Consider the following 20,969-nt stretch of genomic DNA (forward strand, 5'->3'; position numbering starts at 1 on the left):
GCCTGAGAATTAGGTTTTCTTCATTCCATTCCACCTAGTCCAATGTCATATTGAGGTCTACAGATTACCACTGTGACCCCACGATAATCCCAAGTGATTGGCTGCTGGGTTTTGGATGCATATTGTCTTCACAATATTTCCAACCAAAAGTCAAAAAAACACAGGCTGACAAAATCTGGAGAATACGTGCCTAATGGTCTGAAAGACTTGAGAAACACTGACCTAAAATACCAAAATATGTAAAATAAACATTAAAAGGCAATATTTCAATGTGCCAAAATTTAATGCTAAATTAATTCACATGAATAACAAATATATTTATAAATTTATATTTTACGAAAAGGTATAAAATATACTTTGTGAAGTGATCCAAATAAATCCCTTCAATAAAAACATGATTTTAAAATCACATTCTTGCTTTTATCTTATCTTCTAAGCAATTCAACAGAAACTTTATTTTATGTTCCAGATTTGGAGACTCCTAGTTAAGCAGCTGAAGGTAAAGAATGCAAGAATGTCTTCCTAAAACAGTTTTCACTTCCATGAACAGCATACAGGAATTGAAAGTAATATTGATCTTTAAAGAAAGAAATAATTAGAAAACGTAAGGAAAAAGATACGTGTAAAATGAGAGCGAATCATGGATGGCTTGAACGCTGGAGAAGACTCTTCACCTTCCTGAAACACGATAGTGACAATGTCATTTCCAATATGTCGCTTCCTTTCTACCTGGAAAAAAAAAGGAAAAAAGAAAAATAAAAAGAGACAGACACAAAATGACTTAAAAGACATAAATAAGTATCTTAACAACTCTGTGAGAGAATGGTACAAATATTCCTAAACTGCAAACAGAAAAATTACGGTCAACATTACTAAGGCCAATATAAAACTATTACTTAACTATAAGCAAGCAAACCTAGCAATGCCACAGTGCACACAAGAAGGCAGTTTCTAGAGGAGGAGATGTGATCTATTTTTAAGTTTGGAGACCACTCATCATTTTTGTAATTCATGAGTTGAGCATGGAACCCTTAGCATTCCAAAAAAGTGAATCTACTACTTGACATAAAAGGAAAAAAACTTAGGACACTGAGATATTATTTCAAAAACAAATATCCTGATTGGCCTCTGCTTTCTTCTGTGACCTTGTCATTAGTCCAAAGAAAAAGCATGAGAAAACTGACACAGAAAAAAAAGGATGACATAATGTTATCATCTAACTACATTACTATAATACATAATAAATAAGAAAGCAAGTAATTTCAGGTAAATCATTATGAATGTATGATACATAGTAAATGCACGTGCTTATAAAATATTTTTTATCATATAACACAAAGAAAGGTTTGCACAATGGATGACAGCATACTTGAACAAATACTCAAGAACCCACCTAGTGAATCGATGAGAATGTGACAGCAGTGCTTTAGCACCTTAACTATAAGGGGAATTGCTTTCAAGCTGAACTAATTGCTTCCTGACCATGAGTTTTGTATTACACATGTGAATATTCCTACAATTCACATGCAAAGCTCATTTGCAGTTTTCCTAAACTATTTGAGGTAATAATTGCAGCAGTGCCGCTCTTCAAGTCATCTGGACAGCACAATACTCCGTAACTTCTCAGTGAATCAATTCTGACATTCTCCACAAGTATCTTCCATACCTTAACAGAGATGCTGGGATGCCTCATTCTAACAAACAATATTGCAGAAAAAAGTAGCGAAAATCTTTAGGTCTACGGTTATAAAATATTAACAGACAAAAATGCTTTATTTCTTTTTAAGTTTTGGGCTTTGTGATTTAATAAACAGGGGAGAAAAAAGATAAATAAAGAGAACCGTGTACCTGCTGCTTATTCTCTCTAGAATATGGTAGCATGGTTGAAACATGGAACATAATTTCATGGCCTTGAAAAACCGTATAGATGGAACAGGTTCCTGTTGTATCATCTGTAAGGAAGACAACATTTTCAGCAGGAATATGTTCTCTACGTTTTCCAAAGATCAAAACATATTTCAAGTCCTTCTACCAAATGTTCTTCAGTTATCCTTTTTTTCTGACTCATTTTAGAAAATGTCCACACTGTGTGTTTTATGTGAGTCGAAACCCAAGTTTGCCATTAATCTGCATATGGACACACAAAACCTATGACATCCTTCTACACTCTCCTACTTCAAGCCATGATAGCCTACCATCATGAAGCAAGTAACGTGTCAGGTTATTCTTCATTTCAATTAAAACTGAAACTGTTCACCTTGAAAATACAGGTCATACAAATACTTTTCTTTAACTGCATTCCATACCAGTGACTTAGGCTGACCTGACATTTTCATGGTGAAGCAGGGCATGCATATGAGGAAATGCATTTTGGGATTGTGTTTTAACTACAATATGTACAGTACGCATATGCAATAATGCCCCCTCTTTATTGCTTCAGATGAGTTCTTACTTTTAGTGTCCAGTCCTCCTCTGTAGCCTGTCCAGCCTTTCAAAGTAATTGTGTCACCCAAGAGATGCAAAAATCTTTGAAAGCTTTCACTTCCGGTTTCTACAAATGAGAGAGAGATATGTTAAAAAAAAACCAAAAAACCAAACCACATGTAGTAACAGAACTCATCTATAAAAATAACCCAAATACAGGCATTAGTCCTGATTCCAGAACACAAGGACCCAAGGTTCAGCTGAATTAGTTTCTCTTCATGTCATCCAAACCTTCTACCATTCCAGAAACAGCATCCCAGCCTTGCAGAACAGGCATCATCATGTGACCCTTTTTGCTAACATCAAGACAATGCTGTTCAAGTGAGTGAGAGAATGTGATCACGGTGCAAAAATGTAAGAGTGAAAGTAATACAAACAACAGTGAGTAAACAAGTTGCCTCCTTCAACTGCTTTTAACTAAATGTTACGTTACATAGCCTAGAAATTTCACTATCTTCCACCTCGTAATAGTGGAATTCCCACAGCAGCTTTTTATAGAAATAGAAGGTTCTACGCCACAATTTGTTACCCAACATGAACCTGAAAACCCAATAAAACTACTGTTCATATAACCATCACCTCCCTTCTGTCTTCCATGTGTAGGCACTATTTTCAACTTTTTTATTCAGATAAATAAAACAATTAAGAAGGAGGTAAAAAACTCACCATTACTGAACATTTCATCATCTGTAAGCTGACCATCCTTAGCATAAAGGATTCCAAATTTAAAATTCACAGATCCCTGAGAAATAAACCCAAGTATTATATGATAAACAGGCAATCAAACACAAGACCTAAAAAAAAAATTTCTCTGAGGACTTTCAGATACATCCCTTGGTAGACATCCTACACACGGGAATATACATTTTTCACCAGTTCCTAATACCTAATAATTTACCTTTAAACTTTAATAGTATAGGGTAAAATTAATAATCTAAGTTGGTGATAAATTAATATGACTTATTAAGTTGGCACTTAAAATTATTTTTGATCTTATACGTTAAGAAATAATACATTTTTACTCTAACAAAAGCAATTGATTTCTAAGTTGGCACAAGCATGTCAGTGCAAGTATTTCAAATACAAAGTTGTATTCACTGAACAGACCTGTGAGCTAGGAGGGGTAAGTTTACATTTACCTCTTGCTCTTCAAGAACCAATAAATCCTGTAAAGAAAAACAGCATCTTTAGTACACTTGCATCAAAGATAACATAAATAAAACTAACAACCTTGTCTATTTAAGTTTTGATTTGAAGTGGCCAGTTCAACGCATAAAGACAGTTTCGGTAGTATCACATAATCCTGCTCACCATCATCCTGCTATTGAAAGAAGCGAACTAGTAGCAGTTACACCTATTTGCTTGTATTTCCAGAAAATAATAAAGAAAAACAACCAAATTAAAAAAGTCACTTCCTACCTTTTGTATCTCAGGATGAAAAATTTCCCTTGGGCTCTTCTCAAATTTATCAAGACTCATAGCACTGAAATGCAAATGAAATACTGCTTTATAGAAGGGCAAGTATAGATTTCAACAGTAAACCACCAACAGGTTGCTGTTACAACTGGTTACAAAATGAATTCTTCAAAGAGCCTTTCTTAGGTGGAATGTTTTGTGGAACTGCCATTTCTTCCACAAAGTACTAGCCTCCAACACTTCCTAAACTTCTTTTGAATTTCAAAAACATAAATTAGTAAGAACCTGTATCAAGAACAGGTTTAAACTGATTTACTTATAAGGACAGACCTTCATGCCATTACCCTTCACTTTAGCTTCAAACATATTCATTGTGAGCATTTTAGGAGGACTCAATAACCAAGTCTATTTTTTAAGCTTTTCTTCATTCTCTTTCAAAATAATTCAAGACAAGCCAAACAAAAAATGAGAAGTTCTGCATCAAATTTACACACCAAAGATCCACAGACATAACAGAAAAGGTATTTAAATAAGAAGCAAGATCAACTGCCTCAATAAACAGAAATATCTACTTCAAAGCAGTTTTTCCTAACTTACATTTACTATTATTTTTACTCCCCTTTTTTTCTCAAGCAGTAAGTTTTAGAATGCACAGCATGTCATGGAGTGTCAAATGCAGCATGTCATGGAGTGTCACTGTGCCTGGGGCACAGTGAACTAACACGGAGGTCAAATCTTCCCACTGTTGCTTATGCTAGAACATGGTGCAGACACGATTTGCTCTAGCTCCTTCTGAAAGGGATTAAAATGGTTCAATCATTTTAGAAAAAACAGATTTAGTATTGTAACCAAGAGCCTTTGATCCAGTCTGTACCTAGATTCACACCAGGTACAAACAGGTTGAAAGGTCAAAGGAGTATCAGTCAGGCCTGAGGGATGGCTCAAGGATTGTAAGAGCAAAAAAACAGCCAGGGAAGAGTTTTCAATCTAAGCTGAGGCAGGCAAAAGGAGATGACATTTATGCAGCTAATTGCACGTGACACAGACCCTGGGAGAAATGGGGAACAAGATCTGAAACAAGACTACATTTTGCTCTGTAAAATGCTGGAGAATCACAGGATGGCACATGTGAGGGTGCTTCAGCAAAAGTTAGGACCCAAGCTAACAGATGACAAAGGTTTCTTCACTCTGGAATGCCTAACCAAAAACGCATATGTGGGTGGAATGGAGGGAGAGGCTGGATTGGAAAGGGATGCTAGGAAGAGATACTTCAGAAACTGGAGGGCACACATGACAAATCAGGTACTTATGCAGGTAAAGAATGCAGTACAGACTAGGAACACTATCCAAGCCAGTGCTGTAGGAGTTAGAAGCAGGGCACTTAGCTCATCTTGGGGAAGACGATGAAAGACATATGTAGTGTTTTCAACTCACCATCCTGACACTCCAAAACAGAGCCACAGCCCAGGAAATCAGATTTAAGAAGTGAGACTCAATGGCCTGATAGTGTCTCTGGCAAATTCAGTGGTCTGGGACCTCTCATAAACCTTGTGCAGCAGCAGGAACATCCAGATCTGGTGGTGGTGGCAGCTCCACACTACAACATATGCCCTTCTCCCAGAACTCTCCACTCACACAGGCACTGGCAGTGTCAATCAGTGGCCTGGCTTCAATAAAGCAGGAGACATCTGTTCCTACTCTATATAGATTAAAGGTTTGGAAGACCTGCAGGCTGCCCATTGATCTGCTATGCATTACCTGTTTAGCAAAAGACAGCACTTTAATGGGTTTCTAGGAGTTAAAGCCCCTGCAGAAGATCAATTTGGTGACATTGTCAGTGAGGGACTTGAGAAAATACACCTCATGGTGAGATTGTAAAAACTGCAGATTAAATCTGAATGAATAGTTTCCAAATGGGTGCTCTGACATGTCAGCTGATTATAATGGTCAAAGAAATAGAAATGGTGTTGGGTTAGTTCACTTTACATTCTCTTCTGCCACAAAAGAGGCAGAGCAGAGTACAAGAGTGGTCAGGCTCTGGCTGAGAGTAGGAATTTTCTTGGCTTCCCTCTGCATAAGACATCTGCAGTGAGACTGAGATACAGACAATCAACCGAAGAAATAATTCTGGGCTTCTTGACTGCTTGCTTCCTCCTTCTATGGCCACATAATAACCACCTCTAGTCAAAATCTGCAGTTCCTTAGGTGTGCTTATTGTCTACCCAATTTTAAAAGATACTTCTTCTCACTCACTGCAGTTCCATTTAACACTCCTTTAACACCCAATTCACTTGAAAACAGTCCCTCTGCTGAAGAAAAAGTGCCAAGAGTTTTCCTCCATTTTAAGTTGTCACTTTACCTATTCCAGAACAGGTTTTAAAAACATTTTTTGCTGTCTTCAGTGATTTAAGATTTTCCAAACTAGTTTTCCTGGTTTTATAAATCTGTCATGAAAACCATGGAAGACGAACTCTTAATTACACAAAAAGGAATACTGGAAAATATCTTAACTGATCACTTATTTGTAAATACATACCTTAATATAGATTTCACTGATAATGTTTTTGTGGGACTATAAGGGAGACATATTTTCTGAGTACCCTATAAAGAAGAAAAGCCAGGATATATTACAGGACATACTGACCTCTTCTGTATATTCAAGTAGGAATATTGAAAAAAAACAGTAAGTAAAAAAACAAAGAAGAAAACCGAGCTAGTTTTACTTAGGTATGTTTACTGATGCTTTGGAGAAAAAGTCATGTATATTGAAAAAAAAAAAGAATCACGCATGCCTACAGGACAGTTTTAAACCAAATGCTTGAATAAAAGGCTGTTATGGGACCTTAAGTGGAAAAAAATTAATTAAGCATATTAGTGAAAGCATATCATACCTGCATATTTTCTTACCATTGTATAAGAAAATCATTGCCTAAATTGGTCACAGGATATAAACAAGAACAATTTAGGCAACATTTCTAAAAAAAAGGAGAATTCCAGGTAAGAACAATTAGAAAATACCTGACATCGCACATTTCTGTCAGAAAGTTTAATATACAAATTTAGTTTAGCTTTATCTACTACAGTAGAATAAGATGTTTAATTGCATAAAATGAAAATATGTAATAAATACTGGAATTCTGAAGAATAAGTGTATGATAAACATGCTCAATAAAAGTTAGAGCAGCAGTTAAATATTTGTTTCTTACCGTTTTTCTCCAAAGTATTGAATGGTATTGAGGAATGCGCTGATTATTTTGGTCAGACAGTACAACAGACAGAAAGAAAGGATTCTTCTCTGCATCTGTACCTATATAATTCTGATGAACTGTTGGAGAAAAACCAGGAGCAGTATCAGCCATAAAGAAGACACACCCACATATGTGCAGACTCAAATAAGACGCTGTAAATGTATGCATTCATATGCAAAAAATATGTAATTGTCTACATAACTATGTTTTTACATACAGATGTATTAAAAAAAACCCCAAGAGATAGGTAGAGATTTCAAGCCAAGGTTTTCAAAACATCCCTTTTAGGTAGCAGAGATTTCACTGCTTACAGAAACCCATCCCTTGTCTACAGGTTAAAAACACATAAAACAAGAAGTTGTTTTCTGCACAGGACAGAAAATATATTAATATTAACATCATACTTTTTTTCATATTGAAATAATAGCCATTCAAATCTACATTACATTTCCATTGATCCAAACTCCAATCAGTTCGCAAAAGAGAAAAAATAATTACCTTTCCCTAAAAAATATCTGAAGTACCATCTTGTATGATACTCTGGGTTTTCCAAATGCACATCAGTTCTGTGCCACGTACCCGGAGTGTAGTCTGTATTCTGAAATAGAATTGGGAGACTGTTACATTAAACACCAAGCAAAAAACAAAAACAAAATATAGGCAAAAGCCCAGACTGGCTGATTAATGTGAAGTTTTAGCCAGGCTCTTTTTTAAAAAGCAAGAATTATTCTGGAAACAGTAGGCGTACAGCCGAAATTAAAACTTTCCTCACTCCTGTTCTCTTTTTGTCACGTTTCTTTCTACGTAACTACAGTCCAGTCCTAGTGTACCACTACTATGGGCAATAGCTTAGAATTTCAGTGAAAAGCTGGTATTTCAATGTGGAATTTGAAGAACACCATTTTTAATACTTAAAAATACATAAATTAACAAATGGAATCCTGTGTCCAGGTTTCATTTTCTCCGGTCTTCACAAAACCATCCCCAAGGACTCCTTGCTTGCTAAGAGCATGGTTTAGAAGTTCCTCTTTAACTGGCCAATCCAGAAACAACAAAGTAAATTCCCAAGCATCCCTCCAGTCCTTTTCCACTAAGAATTAACATATGCAAAGGAAAGGCCATTCTAGGTATTCTTTTACTATGTGGCCATTCATCGCCCACTTTGGGAACCTTTCTGTGATACAGGCTAACCAGCTTTTGAACTGCACGAAACAAAACTAAAAAGACAGAGTAGCAAACATGACACTACAGAAAAGCAAGGTAGACTAGTTAAATTGCTTTAACCTCTGCACCCAGTGCTGATGCAAATGGATCACCAGTAATAGTTTGCTGCTGATATTAGTTCAATGCAAGTTTACCAAGACCTTACATGTATTTCAAGAATATGAGGTCTTCTTTCTTTCAGTATTAAGATGGTATTTAAGGATAAAAAAGTTTTGCAAAGGAAGACAAAACATGAAGATAAGTGGAAGCCTAAGTGTCACTGGAGTGGTTGCAGGGACACACCGGGAGTTTCGCAGCGCAGGAATCCAGAGGTTCCATTCAATTTCTCTATCCCATATTTAAAGATAAGCACAGCTGCTAAAATAACGGGGCAAATACGAAGCTGTAACTTCATCATGACAAGTAACAAACTTAAAAGCCCAAAGGTCAGCTTGAACATAGTTGTATCACACAACACCAATATAAAGTCATGGAGACTACAAAGTGTCATTTGGAGGGTCAGATCAATAGTTTTCTCCTAATATGATGAGGTGAGCAAAAATGTTACCAAAATGAAACAAAATACCATCTTTTCTCTTAGATTGCATACTCTTGAACAAAGAGCTAATCTAGGCTTTGAGAGGGGAAAAACCCCATCATCTTACTACTCTTAACTCTTACATTCCCATATTACTATTGAGCATTCTCAAGGTCCTCTTACTGACTAACTGACTGCAAACACATCTTTATTGGAGAAGAACCACTGAAGCAGAATTATTTTTTCAGCTTTCTATGAGTATTTTTAGCCACTTACCTCACCAGAGGAGCCATTTTCCACACGGAACCGTCCAGCTCTTTGAATGGCTCCATCAGCATCACTAGATATAAGCTACAAGAGAGTTTAAGATAGAGGTTCTAGTTCCAAAAATAGCCATACAATGAGCAATCAAAGTTTATTATCCTTTCTTTTTGTTCCAGGCATCACATGACTACCCACAAAGAAGGGATCAGGCCCAGTTATTTCCAATTTTACTACAGGCTTTGAATGATCCAGTAAGAACTCTAAGTAGGCATGAATTGGTGAAAGATTCACTCATGGTAGATCCAAGTACCAATCAGGAATTCTCCTGTCCCAGATTTTGGTTGCACCAACACACCATACTCCTGAAGAGGAACTTGTCCGCTTTCCAGAAACTGATCTTGAAGATTTCTGCTTTCAAAAAAATGGGCCTCACAGACATGATGATTCTTGTCTTGTCAGCCTTGCAAAGCCTAAAGCTCTACTAGTTGGCGGTATGGTATTACTGGGACTAGAAACCTTTTACTGCATTTATTTATTGATGACTTCATTTATCCATATTTTCAGGAGACAGAGAGCAACAAGAATCTCCAAACACAGCGCTCAGTGACAATGCTGAAAAACGGAACATACAGAGATGTTCTACACTGTTTCCAGCATTAACATCAGAAAACAGGGCTTGTTTCTATGAGAAATAAAAATATGGTTTTATTACAAGCAAATTAATTTATAGGTGTATCGTGATGTTGTAAGGCGTCCAGTCTTGTTTAGAACTGACGCCAAGGTTTCTTGCAGATAGAAACAGAAAAATTTTAAGTTGCCGAAGCAGAAGTCCCTATGAACAGAAGCCTTTTCCAGCTATTTAAAGCACAGTGGCCTTTCCCCCAGTGGCAGCTGCCGGGAACAAGGGGAGCCCACCAGCTCGTGCACAAGGACCCTTCTCTCCAGCTGCCAGCTTGCGCAGGGGATGCCCATCAAGAAGAGGGTGCCACCGCCCCCCTGCCCCTGCTAACACGAAAGAGTGGGACTTTGTAAGACTATAAGGTGCACGATGTTTCAGTGCTAAGGGTTCTCCCACCCAGACTCCCATGGGAGAAGGGACCCAGTGCGCTGTGAATAAACCTTCCTTGCCATTATAATTCCTTTGTTTCACAGGTTATTGTTATCCTTGTAAATTTAATACCGAGATATTTCTCACATTTCCACTTGAAGACTTCAACAATTTCTTAAGTACTTTGGAGAGACTGCCCAGTCTTATAAGGCAATCCAGGGATTCAGAGAACACTGCAACTCTGTTGCTAAAGAAGCTCTTGAAAAGACAGTGTGTGTGTGTGGCTCAGCTTCGCCAACGAAGATTTGGGAAGGGCTCACCCCACGTGGGCAGTGGATTTTTTAGGTGAGGCTCAGCGTGCGCAGAACTGGCCCCACCATTTAAGTCCTGAGGTTCACCTGCCACGGCCGAGCGAGCTTGGACGGTGCCAGTGAAGTCCTCAGGACTAGAACGTACAGCACCTGCCATTTCCCAGGAGGTCTCCCATCCAAGTACTAATCCGGGGCTGACCCTGCTGAGCTCCCGAGATCTGACGGGATCGGATGTCAGGGAGGCATTTAACTGCCCTTGAAAAGACAGTAAAGCAAAGGATAACTTAGTAATTCTGATGGATCCTGCAACACCTTTTAGGATCCCTGCAGGAGAAGGGGAGGAGAATGCTCACAATGATATTCCTTAAACAGTAAATAGGGTTATTGTCACATATCGTACCAAACTTATGAAATGGGATCTGAACAACAATAATGCAATTCATTGCTTTCCTCTAGCAATCTACGTTATTCTAGGATAATACTTTCTTCCTTCATTTGGTGGAAGAATTACCACAACGTTTTTAAGTTGTCTTTTCTCCTTGTTTCAGGTTCTCCTTGAACCTGAAGCTATGTCAGAAATAAACATAGCAAGAACTCCAAAGCATCCTGGTGCCTTATATAAACTGTAAGGGATATTATATGGACAACTGGTACACTACTAGGAAAGACATAGGAAAAAATGTTTAGGGCAGAGACAAAATGATTTGGCAATAATCGAGCAATTGAGATGCTAGAGTGGAAAACATTAAGCAAGAAAAGTTAAATACTGAACATTTAGAAATTTGAAAGGGCAACAAGAACCTTTGTATGTTTGTACTCCAAAAGATAAAAAGACACACTTTCATAAAATACTAGCAGAATTTTAAGAAAAGCAACCAAAAGATACGACTATTTGTGTGAGCTTACGCCAAGCGTGAAATTACAAATAACTTTTCCAGCAAAACAGTCTAAGTACTAGTAATGAAAGACCCTCTTAGCAGAAAACAGTTCACTTGTATTTTTTGATTAAAACACCACATCTGTTATGCGGACTGTATGGAAAGAAAAAAAAGATACCTGGTGTTCCTGCAACGCAACTTTGAGCAACTCAGCCACCAATTTACATACATATTAATAAATATACTACCCAAGAACTTTAAATTACAACTATAGCTAGTAGAAAATTTGTGATTTCTTCCCACACTGAGAAAACTGGAGTTAACTTTCTTTACTTCTCCCCACTTCTGCTATAGTACTTTTTCTATAGTAATTTATGCAATTTCATTATGACCTTGTACTCAGCAACACTACTTGAACTGCTGACATACTGCTATTTTCCCAGCAGAGAAGAAATTTACCTACAAGAAAAATGGAGTGCCAACTTAATCTTTGAATTAGAAGAAAATACGGGATAAATGACAGATTTTAGGGAACCATTTTCAATACATTTATTCTGACCAGTTCTTTCAGTTTTAAGCCCTCTTTCACTACTCTGAGGCCAGTATATATAACATTATATACATTTGCATGCATGTGAGCATGCACACAGTTTATAACTTACATAATAGCAAGTATTTCAATAAATACTACCCTAATATTTTGCAATCTTCAGTTTATGAGAGGAAAAAAGGCTCAATTTCCATCTGGAGACAAACACAATATTTATATAACACTTTCTGTTCTGTTACCATGAAATATTCACAAGGTAGTAAAAAGATTTCCAATAACAGGTCTAACATATCTATGCTGAAGTCTCTTTGTATTAGTCTACAGTTTTCAAGTCCAGCTTAGAAGCATATTTGTCAAACTAAATCCAATTTTTTTACCTGGAAATGAGAAGAATTTGAGGTCTGCATAAGGTGATAAATCAAAGGACAGGCTATGTAAACTTACAAGTTCCACAGATCCATAATGTTTTCTGCTAAACTCTCCACGTCTGCAACCCAGATCTTCAGAGACAGAGCTGGAACAGAAACCCTTCATCAGTGTACACAGATCAACTAGACTTACATTTCCTGCTATGTTGTATTCTAATATTAAAAAAATATAAATCCTGTCAAACAGAGAACAATCCTTAGAGCATACACAGTCTACAGCAGCCATTGCAGTCTGGCTTTCTTATTACCCCGAAAAGAAATGTCCAGGTCTTGACTGGAAGCAAAAGCTACGATTAAATTAAGTATTTAGGTATAATGCAATCAGAATTCCAAGGCGGGTGGTAGCTTATAACCACGTTTGAAATCTAAGGGAAGAAAAACCTGCAGTAAACTTAATGCCTCAAATAACACAACTGCACTATACTCAATATGACCCCAAGGGAATCACGCATATTTTACATTTCATTGCAAGTACATCATCTTCCATTGACTGAAGAGTAGCATAATTAAAAAAAACCTTCAATTCAGGATTGTTTGTAGTAAAGAAAAATATTTTTAGTTATTACTCATGAGTAGTTCTCATTTTCTCCTCTGAGTAGAAAATACAAATCTAACTAACAAATCTCTGCAGCTATTAAGTCTGGGTAACAGAAAAATATGTTAAGATCAGCATCTATACAGACAAAAGTAAGGACATCGGAATTTTTTTTCCCCTTCCAGATATAACAGAGCTCCCAAGTTTAGTTTTGCATGGCCTGAAACCGATCCTTTGCCTTTTCACACACCTCAGAGAATTTGGAAAGTTCAGATAAAATCTAAAATGTATAAAACTTGCATTTTGACTGACAGTCGAATTCCTCAGATGCTTAACAGAACAAACGGAAGGCCTCATTTGCAACACATTTTAAGGTACTGTGGGTTTTCTGTATTTTTTTTACTTTTACAGAACAGCCAGTTAATCATGGTAACACTAGCCAATTTTTTCCCATGTTCCTTCTCTCCTATAAAATACATTTTTTGTGACTAGGTGTGCTAATTGCCTTAGAAACCAAAAAAGCAAATCAGATCAGTAAGCCATCACAAAGAGTATCTGACCTACTGTGCTTTGAATGGAACTATCTCCATCTGGCTAATTCATAGAGATTTTCATCAGTCATGCAACAGCACCACAAAGCAGCAGAAAAAGCAAGCTGAGCTTTATAAAACTGAACAACTTTCTGCCTTATGGCAAAGCTACCCTCAAAACGCAAGAAACTAGAGGAAAATGCCACCTCATGAATCACCTGCGTGATAAACCCAGGGAGTTGCACAAGCATTTGAGAACTATCTGCATACACAAACTAATTTCTATACCTTATTTTGGTGATACTTCAGCTGACTAAAAGTCAAGCTCTCAGAAAAAAAGCACACTAAGACCTGAGCATATTAATGCTGCAGAGATAAAGTCAGTAGCTACAGAAAAAGCTGTAAAAAATACAAAAAGGGTATTCAAACCCAATCATTGCATAGAAACAAGAAATGGATACAGGTATACAACACAGGTATGTAGATACAATGCACAGATGCACTAATGTAACAAAATACTGGTTATTGAGTTAAAGAAGAACATTGCATAAAAACCATTAACTCAGAAATACAAAGTGCAAAATAAAGTGTCTGATCTGAACTAAAATCAGGATACATACCAACAATGACTACTGCACTAACATTTCCCAGCTGGAGAGTCAATACAACAGACAAAGAGCAGTGCAGAGTTGAGTCTGGGATGAACACAAAAATCTCCTTTTTTTTTTTTAATCCACCTCAACACAGAAAAGATGGTTGTCCTCCTACACACTCTCAGGTGTTCTCAATATTTCTTCTAGCAAAGTTTTGGAGGCAAATTAGTTCAAAGAACAGTGTGCCACAAAGACTCTCTGACGACCACGAGAGAGAGGGCATGGAACGAAACCCACCGATACACAAACTTACGGTTTACCTGCACTTAGAAATACAGAGCTCTTCACATCACTAGTGTGATGCCTACAAAACTCTATTCTCTACCACATGAATGTATTCTCTTCTCCAGATTCTCAAAGTAGCCCTTTATACCTAAATAATTTCAGTATGGTTATTAGGGGTTTTTTAAATATTTCCATAACGACAAACCATTAAATAGCTGCCTTTAGGAGGCACTCCAACATACTCCATCTCACATTTCATCAGTTTTGCTGGTGACAGAATGACAGGGAGCAGGGCTGTACTACAGTTCTGTCATTGTACAGACACACAATATAAGCATGCAGACAGGAGCCAATGGCAGTATACGTAAAATAACAAGGAGACAGCACTATCACATTCTTCAAGGAAACTGGCAGAGGCTTCACATCACTATTCATCAGGTCTTGAGGGGAGTTACCACAATACCACAGTGACCCTCTACTGCAATCTCACAAGTCACAGACATTTATGGTGACACAGGTGAAAAAGATAGATGTGATAAATGTGCATGCCTTGCAAGGTGAATCCACAGGACTTCATCCCAGCCCAAATGTGCAAAATCTATTCTTACTAAGGGTACCTATATTCACAGGCCTAGAGAGATGGGGTATATTCATCAAATGATGCACAGAACACCAGGAACAAGCAAGATGCATTGGAGAAATACTCTATTTTCTTAGACCACGTGGTACAGAGGGAAGCTCCAAACAAGCACAGAAAATGCACAAAGAATGGTCTGCACACCAGAAAGGTTTATGCTCTAATCCCCTCCACAAACCACATTGCAGTAACTTGAGAAAATACAGTGTCTTGCCACAAAAACACTCTTTGGTATTAAAAGCATCTTCCTCACACTGCTTTCACTAATCAACAAACCTGGAGCACATCTGACTAAATGATTAAAACAAGAGTGTTTGAATATTAATATTCTAATCCATTTGTGTCCCTGAACTAACTAAAACACACCTAACTTTCAAACACACTAGCAGTCCTTTCAACAATCAGAACTATACCATGAGCTAATCTCTGCTTCTCAACCTAACCACTTCATATCATATGTCATCTGCTTCGTCTCAAGCAACTAAAGCAGAATCTCACACCAATATAAATGCTACACAGCCAATCTCGTGAAAGTTGGGAATCTTACCAGCAATTTACACATAGGTAAGACTTATATTATCACACTATTTGAGTAAGTGCATATACTCCCTAATGAATTCATGCCTCCATTCCTCTTTGGCTCTCCATTCTTGGTTACTACTCAGGTATGTACTCAAGTCTCTGACACATCGCATCAGTTAATTTTAAAAATATGCTGTGATTAACATCAACTGTTCATATTAATTTTTTTCATTGAATGACATCCTTCCTCAGTCCTGACCTGATCTACATCAGAAAAACTGTTGCTCCAGTTACAGCAGTTTTAAGAGTAGTTTTCATTCTATTAAGTGGAATTGCCAGCAGTGAAGAGGTTAGCTCCTCATCAGTTCAAATCAGTTTGGCTTAATAATTTAAAGTATACTTGCACCACAAAGTGTTTAAATACAGAGAAGTGTTTTCTGACACAAAACCCCCCTAGCTTACACGCATTTATACAGCACCTAAGGTCCCCGGCCCCTCCCTCTCCCATTTGTCTAGAAACAGGTGCTGTTGTATAAAAAAGCTGTACTGACAGAGCCAGGAGCTTCCTCCTATTTCCACAGAAGCTCCTACAAACTTTAACAATCCAGAAAGTTGAACAGCAAAGCACAATTAAACATATGTGCTGATCTAAACCTAGACGTTTTCAGGATCCTAGTGTCAAATCACAAGCGTCTTTCAGGAGTTCGGCACTGGAAAGCACTTCACTTGGGGGCGGAAGGGTAGCGGCAGAAGGGGGTGAGTTAGCAGATTGCACGTGTGTAATCACGACATAGCCTGCATGCCCTTGGGTTCGCCATTCTCCTTACATTCCATACGTTTACTTGCCAGTGTCTATTTTCATCTAAGAAGCAGTCATCTAAGCGCACTCGGCAACTGAGTAATCGCAGAGATAACTCAATGGTATCTGCTTGCACGAGTGCAACGCTGAATAAGCTGCGAAACCGACTCTGAAGGTGCTCGTCCGACACCGCTCCCGCCACCTGCAGAAGCTCTGAAGGAGGCGCCTGAGCTCGGGGGTCCCGCTGCTGCGCTGCCCGAGGGCCGGCCGGCCACCCTGCCCTTCGCGCGGCCCCTCCGGGCCCGGCCGGCGGCAGCAAACGCCGCCGCTCCGCCATGGCCGCGCCCCGGCCGATCCCAGCCCCCGTCTCCCGTACCGCTGAGTGAAGCCGAGGAACCGCGTAGACGCCGCCTCCGCGTTGCTCAGCTCCATGCGGGCGCCCAGACGGAGACCTGACCCCTCCAGCGTCGCTCCGACGACTGCGTCCCGCGCGGGAGAGGCAGCGGGAGCTCCGCACATACATCCCGCTACCGCTGCACAGCCCCACGCGCCCGGCTCGACGGGCACTCCCACGGCGCGGCAGGCGCGGCGCCGCCGCCGCGGGGCCCGCCGGGAGCCGTAGGCCGCCGCCGCCGCCGCGGGGCCCGCCGGGAGCCGTAGGGCGCCGCCGCCGCCGCCGCGGGGCCCGCCGGGAGCCGTAGGCCGCCGCCGCCGCCGCCGCGGGGCCCGCCGGGAGCCGTAGGGCGCCGCCGGCGGGAGCTGCAGCCCCGGGCGCGGAGCGAGCGGCCCTCTTGCCTGTGCAGCGAGGGGCGTCCGCTGGCACCGCCTTAAGGGGCTGGGCCCTCAGTAGGGTCCCTCCCGTTACAAACGTAAAGGTGTAACATAATTTCACCTGTGATTTTAAGGGTGTTGATAGCAGGAAAACATGCCTTTTCTAGGATATTATGGGTTTCAGGTGACTGGGAACTCCCATTTGCTGTTGTTTTGGGGTTTAAATGGAAAGGGGAAGTATTTATGGGGTCATTTTCTTACAGAATCCTGGTTAAGGTTAGGGATGCTTTTGTGTTGGTGTGTGTCTTAAAGAGTAAGGGCCAACTTTCTGCTGGGCCACTTAGGAAGAACAGTTGTCTAGAGCTTCATGTTTGCTTTCCTTGCAGCCTGGAGTGTTGGGGGGATTCCTGAAGCTGATTGCCTTGAAAGCCAGTGATCCCCAAGGCTTTGACCTGCTAAACAGCATCATGGAGCATATGCCCCCGTGAGTATGAGCTCAAATTGCATTCAAAACTGACTTCTGTGGGCTTTGGTTCTGCAGTGTGCAGTCATGCCAAAGGTTAACACTTCAGGAGCAAAAATGTCACATTTATCAGTTAAAGAGATGGGAACAACTTTATCTCTGTTTTCTGTAAAGTGACACCACCAGTAAAAGCCCACTATGAACTGAATAACTGTTCTTTTAAATTTCCAGTGAATCAGTTGACTGGTACAGGAAACAGGTCTTCATTCTGCTATTCCAAAGACTTCCAAGTTCCAAACCAACAAAACTTATCAAAAGTAAGTTCCTTGCTCTGAAAAGCTCCAGTGTGACACGAGTGGTTCAGAGTGTGCAGTTGCACAGATCAGGCATCCTGTACATGGGTGGGACTCTGGTGGCTCCAGGGACTTGCTCCAAATGCTCTGGAGTCAAGGGGGGCATAAAGGGCAGTGGCCACAGCAGGTGACACTCCATGAAAACTGAGGGAATGGAACTAAAGGACTTGTGTAGTTCTCCTCCTTTCCTGGTGTGTGTGATGTCGTTACTTGTCTGAAAGTGTCTCCATTTAATCTCCAGCTAATAGCAACACACTTGCCCTGTCACACAGCACAGCCATTCTGACCACTGCTCTCTGCAGTTTGTGTTCATGCTGGGAAACATTCCATGCTTTTGTGTCATTTTGGCCTTCATGGGAATAAAGTTATGAGGAAGGGTTTACGTTCCTCTGTCAAAGCTGTGACACATTGTTGAAATCATCCCCAGGCAGATGGCCATGCTGATGAAATTCGTGATGTTATCTCTACACAGATCACACAAGGTCTGTTATTAATCCTTTAAAATCTGCTTGATGCCTCCTGTAGAGGAGCAAGAATTACAGGGTTCTTCCAATGGTGTTCCACCAACCAAATGGAAGTGGTGCTTCCAGCGTTCCACGTTTCAGTGTTGTGGTGCCCGAGAAGATGAGCAGTTTTTAGGCAAACTTTGGAGCAGCAACTTAATGCCCTTCAGTAAAAGGGAACATTTATGAAGGCTGCCCTTCCTGTCTCCTTCTTAGAATGCATTTTGCTGCTGACTCTAAAGCAATTCTCTTGTTTTCATCTGGAGTTTTACTTCATCCTTTTTCTCGTTGCTTTCTCCTCTTCATTAACTAGTATGGCACAGGAAATGGGGCATGAGCTCTGCAGGAAGTACTTGGCAGCATACAGCCAAAGGGAGTGTGTTCTGTTGGCTTGGGTTGTATTTCAGGCTGCTGTGCAGTTTTTGCCTTTGAAGCAGGAAAGAGTTGTCTCTCTGGCTGAAATGGCAAAGGAGGTTTGGCGCTAATCTGACTGCCCGGGTGCCTCTCCTTTTGGGGTTCATTTCTGATTTTCTGCCCACAGTTCCTCACTGATAGTTCAAGTTACTGATCTCCTGAGCGGGTCATAAAAGGGAAGGATTGCTGTCTCTGGTTTTTATCCTTTGTAACAAGTTTATATGTGTAAACATCTATGTAAGAGGGCAGCATCTTAACAAATTGTCTTGTGTTCTCTGTTTCCTGGTGCTTTGTGTGGTTTCTCCTTTTCTTTGGTCACCATAGGGTGATAAATCGTTCTGATACTTTTTCTCTAACTGTCATACTAGGATGTTTGGAATGGTTTTGGAGAAAATGATGCTTCCTGAAATCCAGAAAGTGTCTGGACAAGTTGAAAAGCAGATCCGTGCTGTTGGCATCACCAAGACATTAACAGAATGTCCTCCCGTGATGGACACTGAGTACCCCAAGCTGTGGTAGGTGCCACACTTCTTCAGGGTCTGCTGGTGATGCTGTTGGAGGTCTGGAAAGTAGGAGCTTTCACCAGAATAGGCCCCTCCAATAAACTCCTTTGGCATTTCTTCAGGCCCACTCTTGTGGTGAGACTCAGCTTGAGGCTTTTCATACCTTTTCATCCTTCACTGCACAAAGGGAAGTGTGTTTTCAAAGCAAATGGCAGAGCTGGTTTGAGATGTGTTTGAGCCTGATTTGGCTGAGTAGAGCTCCACTGAAGGGAATTAGGCTACTGTCAGCTTGCATTCCTTCTGGAAAGCTGGGCCCACTTTTGACTTGTAACTGTCATAGTCAGGAGGCCTGAGAATACTCACAACCTGACAGGCTGTAGTGTCTGAGCCTGAAAGTGGAATCTGGGGGAAAGCTCTCTGGAGACTGAAAGGCAGTCCAGCAGTCTGGGGGCTCAGGTAGCCTGAACTGAATGACAGTAACCGGGTCCTGGACTAGAACTCTTTTTGAATGTACTTAGAGAAAAACTGTAATCTGGAAAAGAATTGCTATTCTTGGGTTTGTATCACAGCAATTTGAGCTGCTAAAAAATGAGGGCATTGCTGATGCTGTTAATATGAGCAGCTGCATTGTGCCTGGAAAGGACCCAGACCCACAGTCCTAGTGCAGCTTCCCTGGGACAGGGACAGTGCCAGGAGTTAAGCAAGTCCCTGCAAAGGGGTTCCAGGTAATCTGAGCGTTCTTGTGAAGCACAGGCTGTCCTCACCTGTTCACTGTTCCCCTCCCCTCTCCCCCCAGGATTCCTTTGCTGCAGGCCCTCCCTCCTTGGCCTCTTCGAGCTGCCTGAGTATGACACGACCCCTGACAAGGAGCACTTCATTGACACAGAGGATACTCCAGGCTATCAGACTGCATTCTCCCAGCTGGCCTTTGCTGGGAGAAAAGAACATGATCCTGTGGGGCAAATGGTGAACAATCCCAGGATCCAGCTGGCCCAGTCTCTGCACAAACTGTTCACAGCGTGCCCAGGCAGGGTAGGTGGCTTGGGCTCTGCATCCCTGGGCTGCATTCAGCAGAGAAGAAATGCCTCTGTGAGAATGGTCTCTTGCTAAGGTTTGATAATCAGCAAAATGAAGTGTGTTGTAGGCAGAAGGCAAGATCTTGCTGTGTCTTCTTGTTCTTTGGAACTTGGCTTTTGTAAGGTTTTCCTGGTAACCTCAGAAAGGCCTTATTTTTCACAGCACTTAGTTTAGCAATCAGCTCAAATATATGCTATTTAAAAGATGAAGATTTATCCACTTGATGGCCTATAAGTAATGGTTGTCTCCTGTTCAGTTGCGTGGACTTGGGAGATTCAGGCAGTTCATATAAAATTAGACATTTTGAGTGCACAGTTAACTCTCTTACCCCATAGTGACTGTTTTGACCAATATTTTGGTAAGTAAAGATTGTCTCAGAGATGAGCTGTTTCTCCCTCCATAACTGCTGCTCTCAGAGTGTCTAAGCTTGTGCCCTGTGCATGAAGAGCCATGGCAGTGGCTGAGTGTCCCTGAGCCCTCTGCTGTGTCTGTGCTGCAGGTTCTGTGCATGCTGAGTGTCCCTGAGCCCTCTGCTGTGTCTGTGCTGCTCTGTCTGTGCATGCTGAGTGTCCCTGAGCCCTCTGCTGTGTCTCTGCTGCAGGTTCTGTGCATGCTG

The 20,969-nt window shown here is 40.6% G+C and overlaps 2 protein-coding genes across 9 annotated transcripts in view; one reads left to right on the plus strand and one right to left on the minus strand.

The window, feature by feature from the left end:
* The window catches only part of GARNL3 (GTPase activating Rap/RanGAP domain like 3), a 43,312-nt gene extending 26,235 nt beyond the window's left edge, over positions 1–17,077 (minus strand). For all 6 annotated transcript variants that reach the window (XR_011699511.1, XR_011699512.1, XR_011699509.1 and 3 more), the window contains exons 1-12: positions 16,646–17,077; positions 12,385–12,454; positions 9,166–9,240; positions 7,647–7,746; positions 7,107–7,225; positions 6,437–6,501; positions 3,904–3,967; positions 3,624–3,650; positions 3,151–3,226; positions 2,453–2,551; positions 1,849–1,952; positions 621–729 (exon numbers count right to left, since the gene is read on the minus strand). Coding sequence is in view for 2 of the 6 variants with exons in the window: in XM_071574699.1 (XP_071430800.1) it covers positions 621–729; positions 1,849–1,952; positions 2,453–2,551; positions 3,151–3,226; positions 3,624–3,650; positions 3,904–3,967; positions 6,437–6,501; positions 7,107–7,225; positions 7,647–7,746; positions 9,166–9,240; positions 12,385–12,454; positions 16,646–16,788 (1,051 nt within the window). In the remaining 4 variants the exon portion in view is untranslated. The remainder of the gene's footprint in view (positions 1–620; positions 730–1,848; positions 1,953–2,452; positions 2,552–3,150; positions 3,227–3,623; positions 3,651–3,903; positions 3,968–6,436; positions 6,502–7,106; positions 7,226–7,646; positions 7,747–9,165; positions 9,241–12,384; positions 12,455–16,645) is intronic.
* Positions 16,956–20,558, plus strand: LOC139681353 (exportin-2-like). Of its 3 annotated transcripts, none has more exons than XR_011699514.1 (5): positions 16,956–17,144; positions 17,427–17,524; positions 17,735–17,820; positions 19,142–19,288; positions 20,073–20,558. XR_011699514.1 is itself a non-coding variant. In XM_071574705.1 (4 exons), the coding sequence occupies exons 1-4, from the start codon at positions 17,195–17,197 to the stop codon at positions 19,168–19,170; spliced, it is 243 nt and encodes an 80-aa protein (XP_071430806.1). In that variant the 5' UTR covers positions 17,134–17,194; the 3' UTR covers positions 19,171–19,397. The 3 variants fall into 3 exon arrangements, 1 of the variants encoding a protein (XP_071430806.1); XR_011699513.1 differs by having other exon boundaries at positions 17,134–17,224; XM_071574705.1 differs by lacking the exon at positions 20,073–20,558 and having other exon boundaries at positions 17,134–17,224; positions 19,142–19,397.
* Positions 20,559–20,969: the final 411 nt, after the last annotated feature.

This window comes from Pithys albifrons, chromosome 20 (assembly GCF_047495875.1).
Source record: "Pithys albifrons albifrons isolate INPA30051 chromosome 20, PitAlb_v1, whole genome shotgun sequence".
Lineage (NCBI taxonomy): Eukaryota > Metazoa > Chordata > Aves > Passeriformes > Thamnophilidae > Pithys > Pithys albifrons.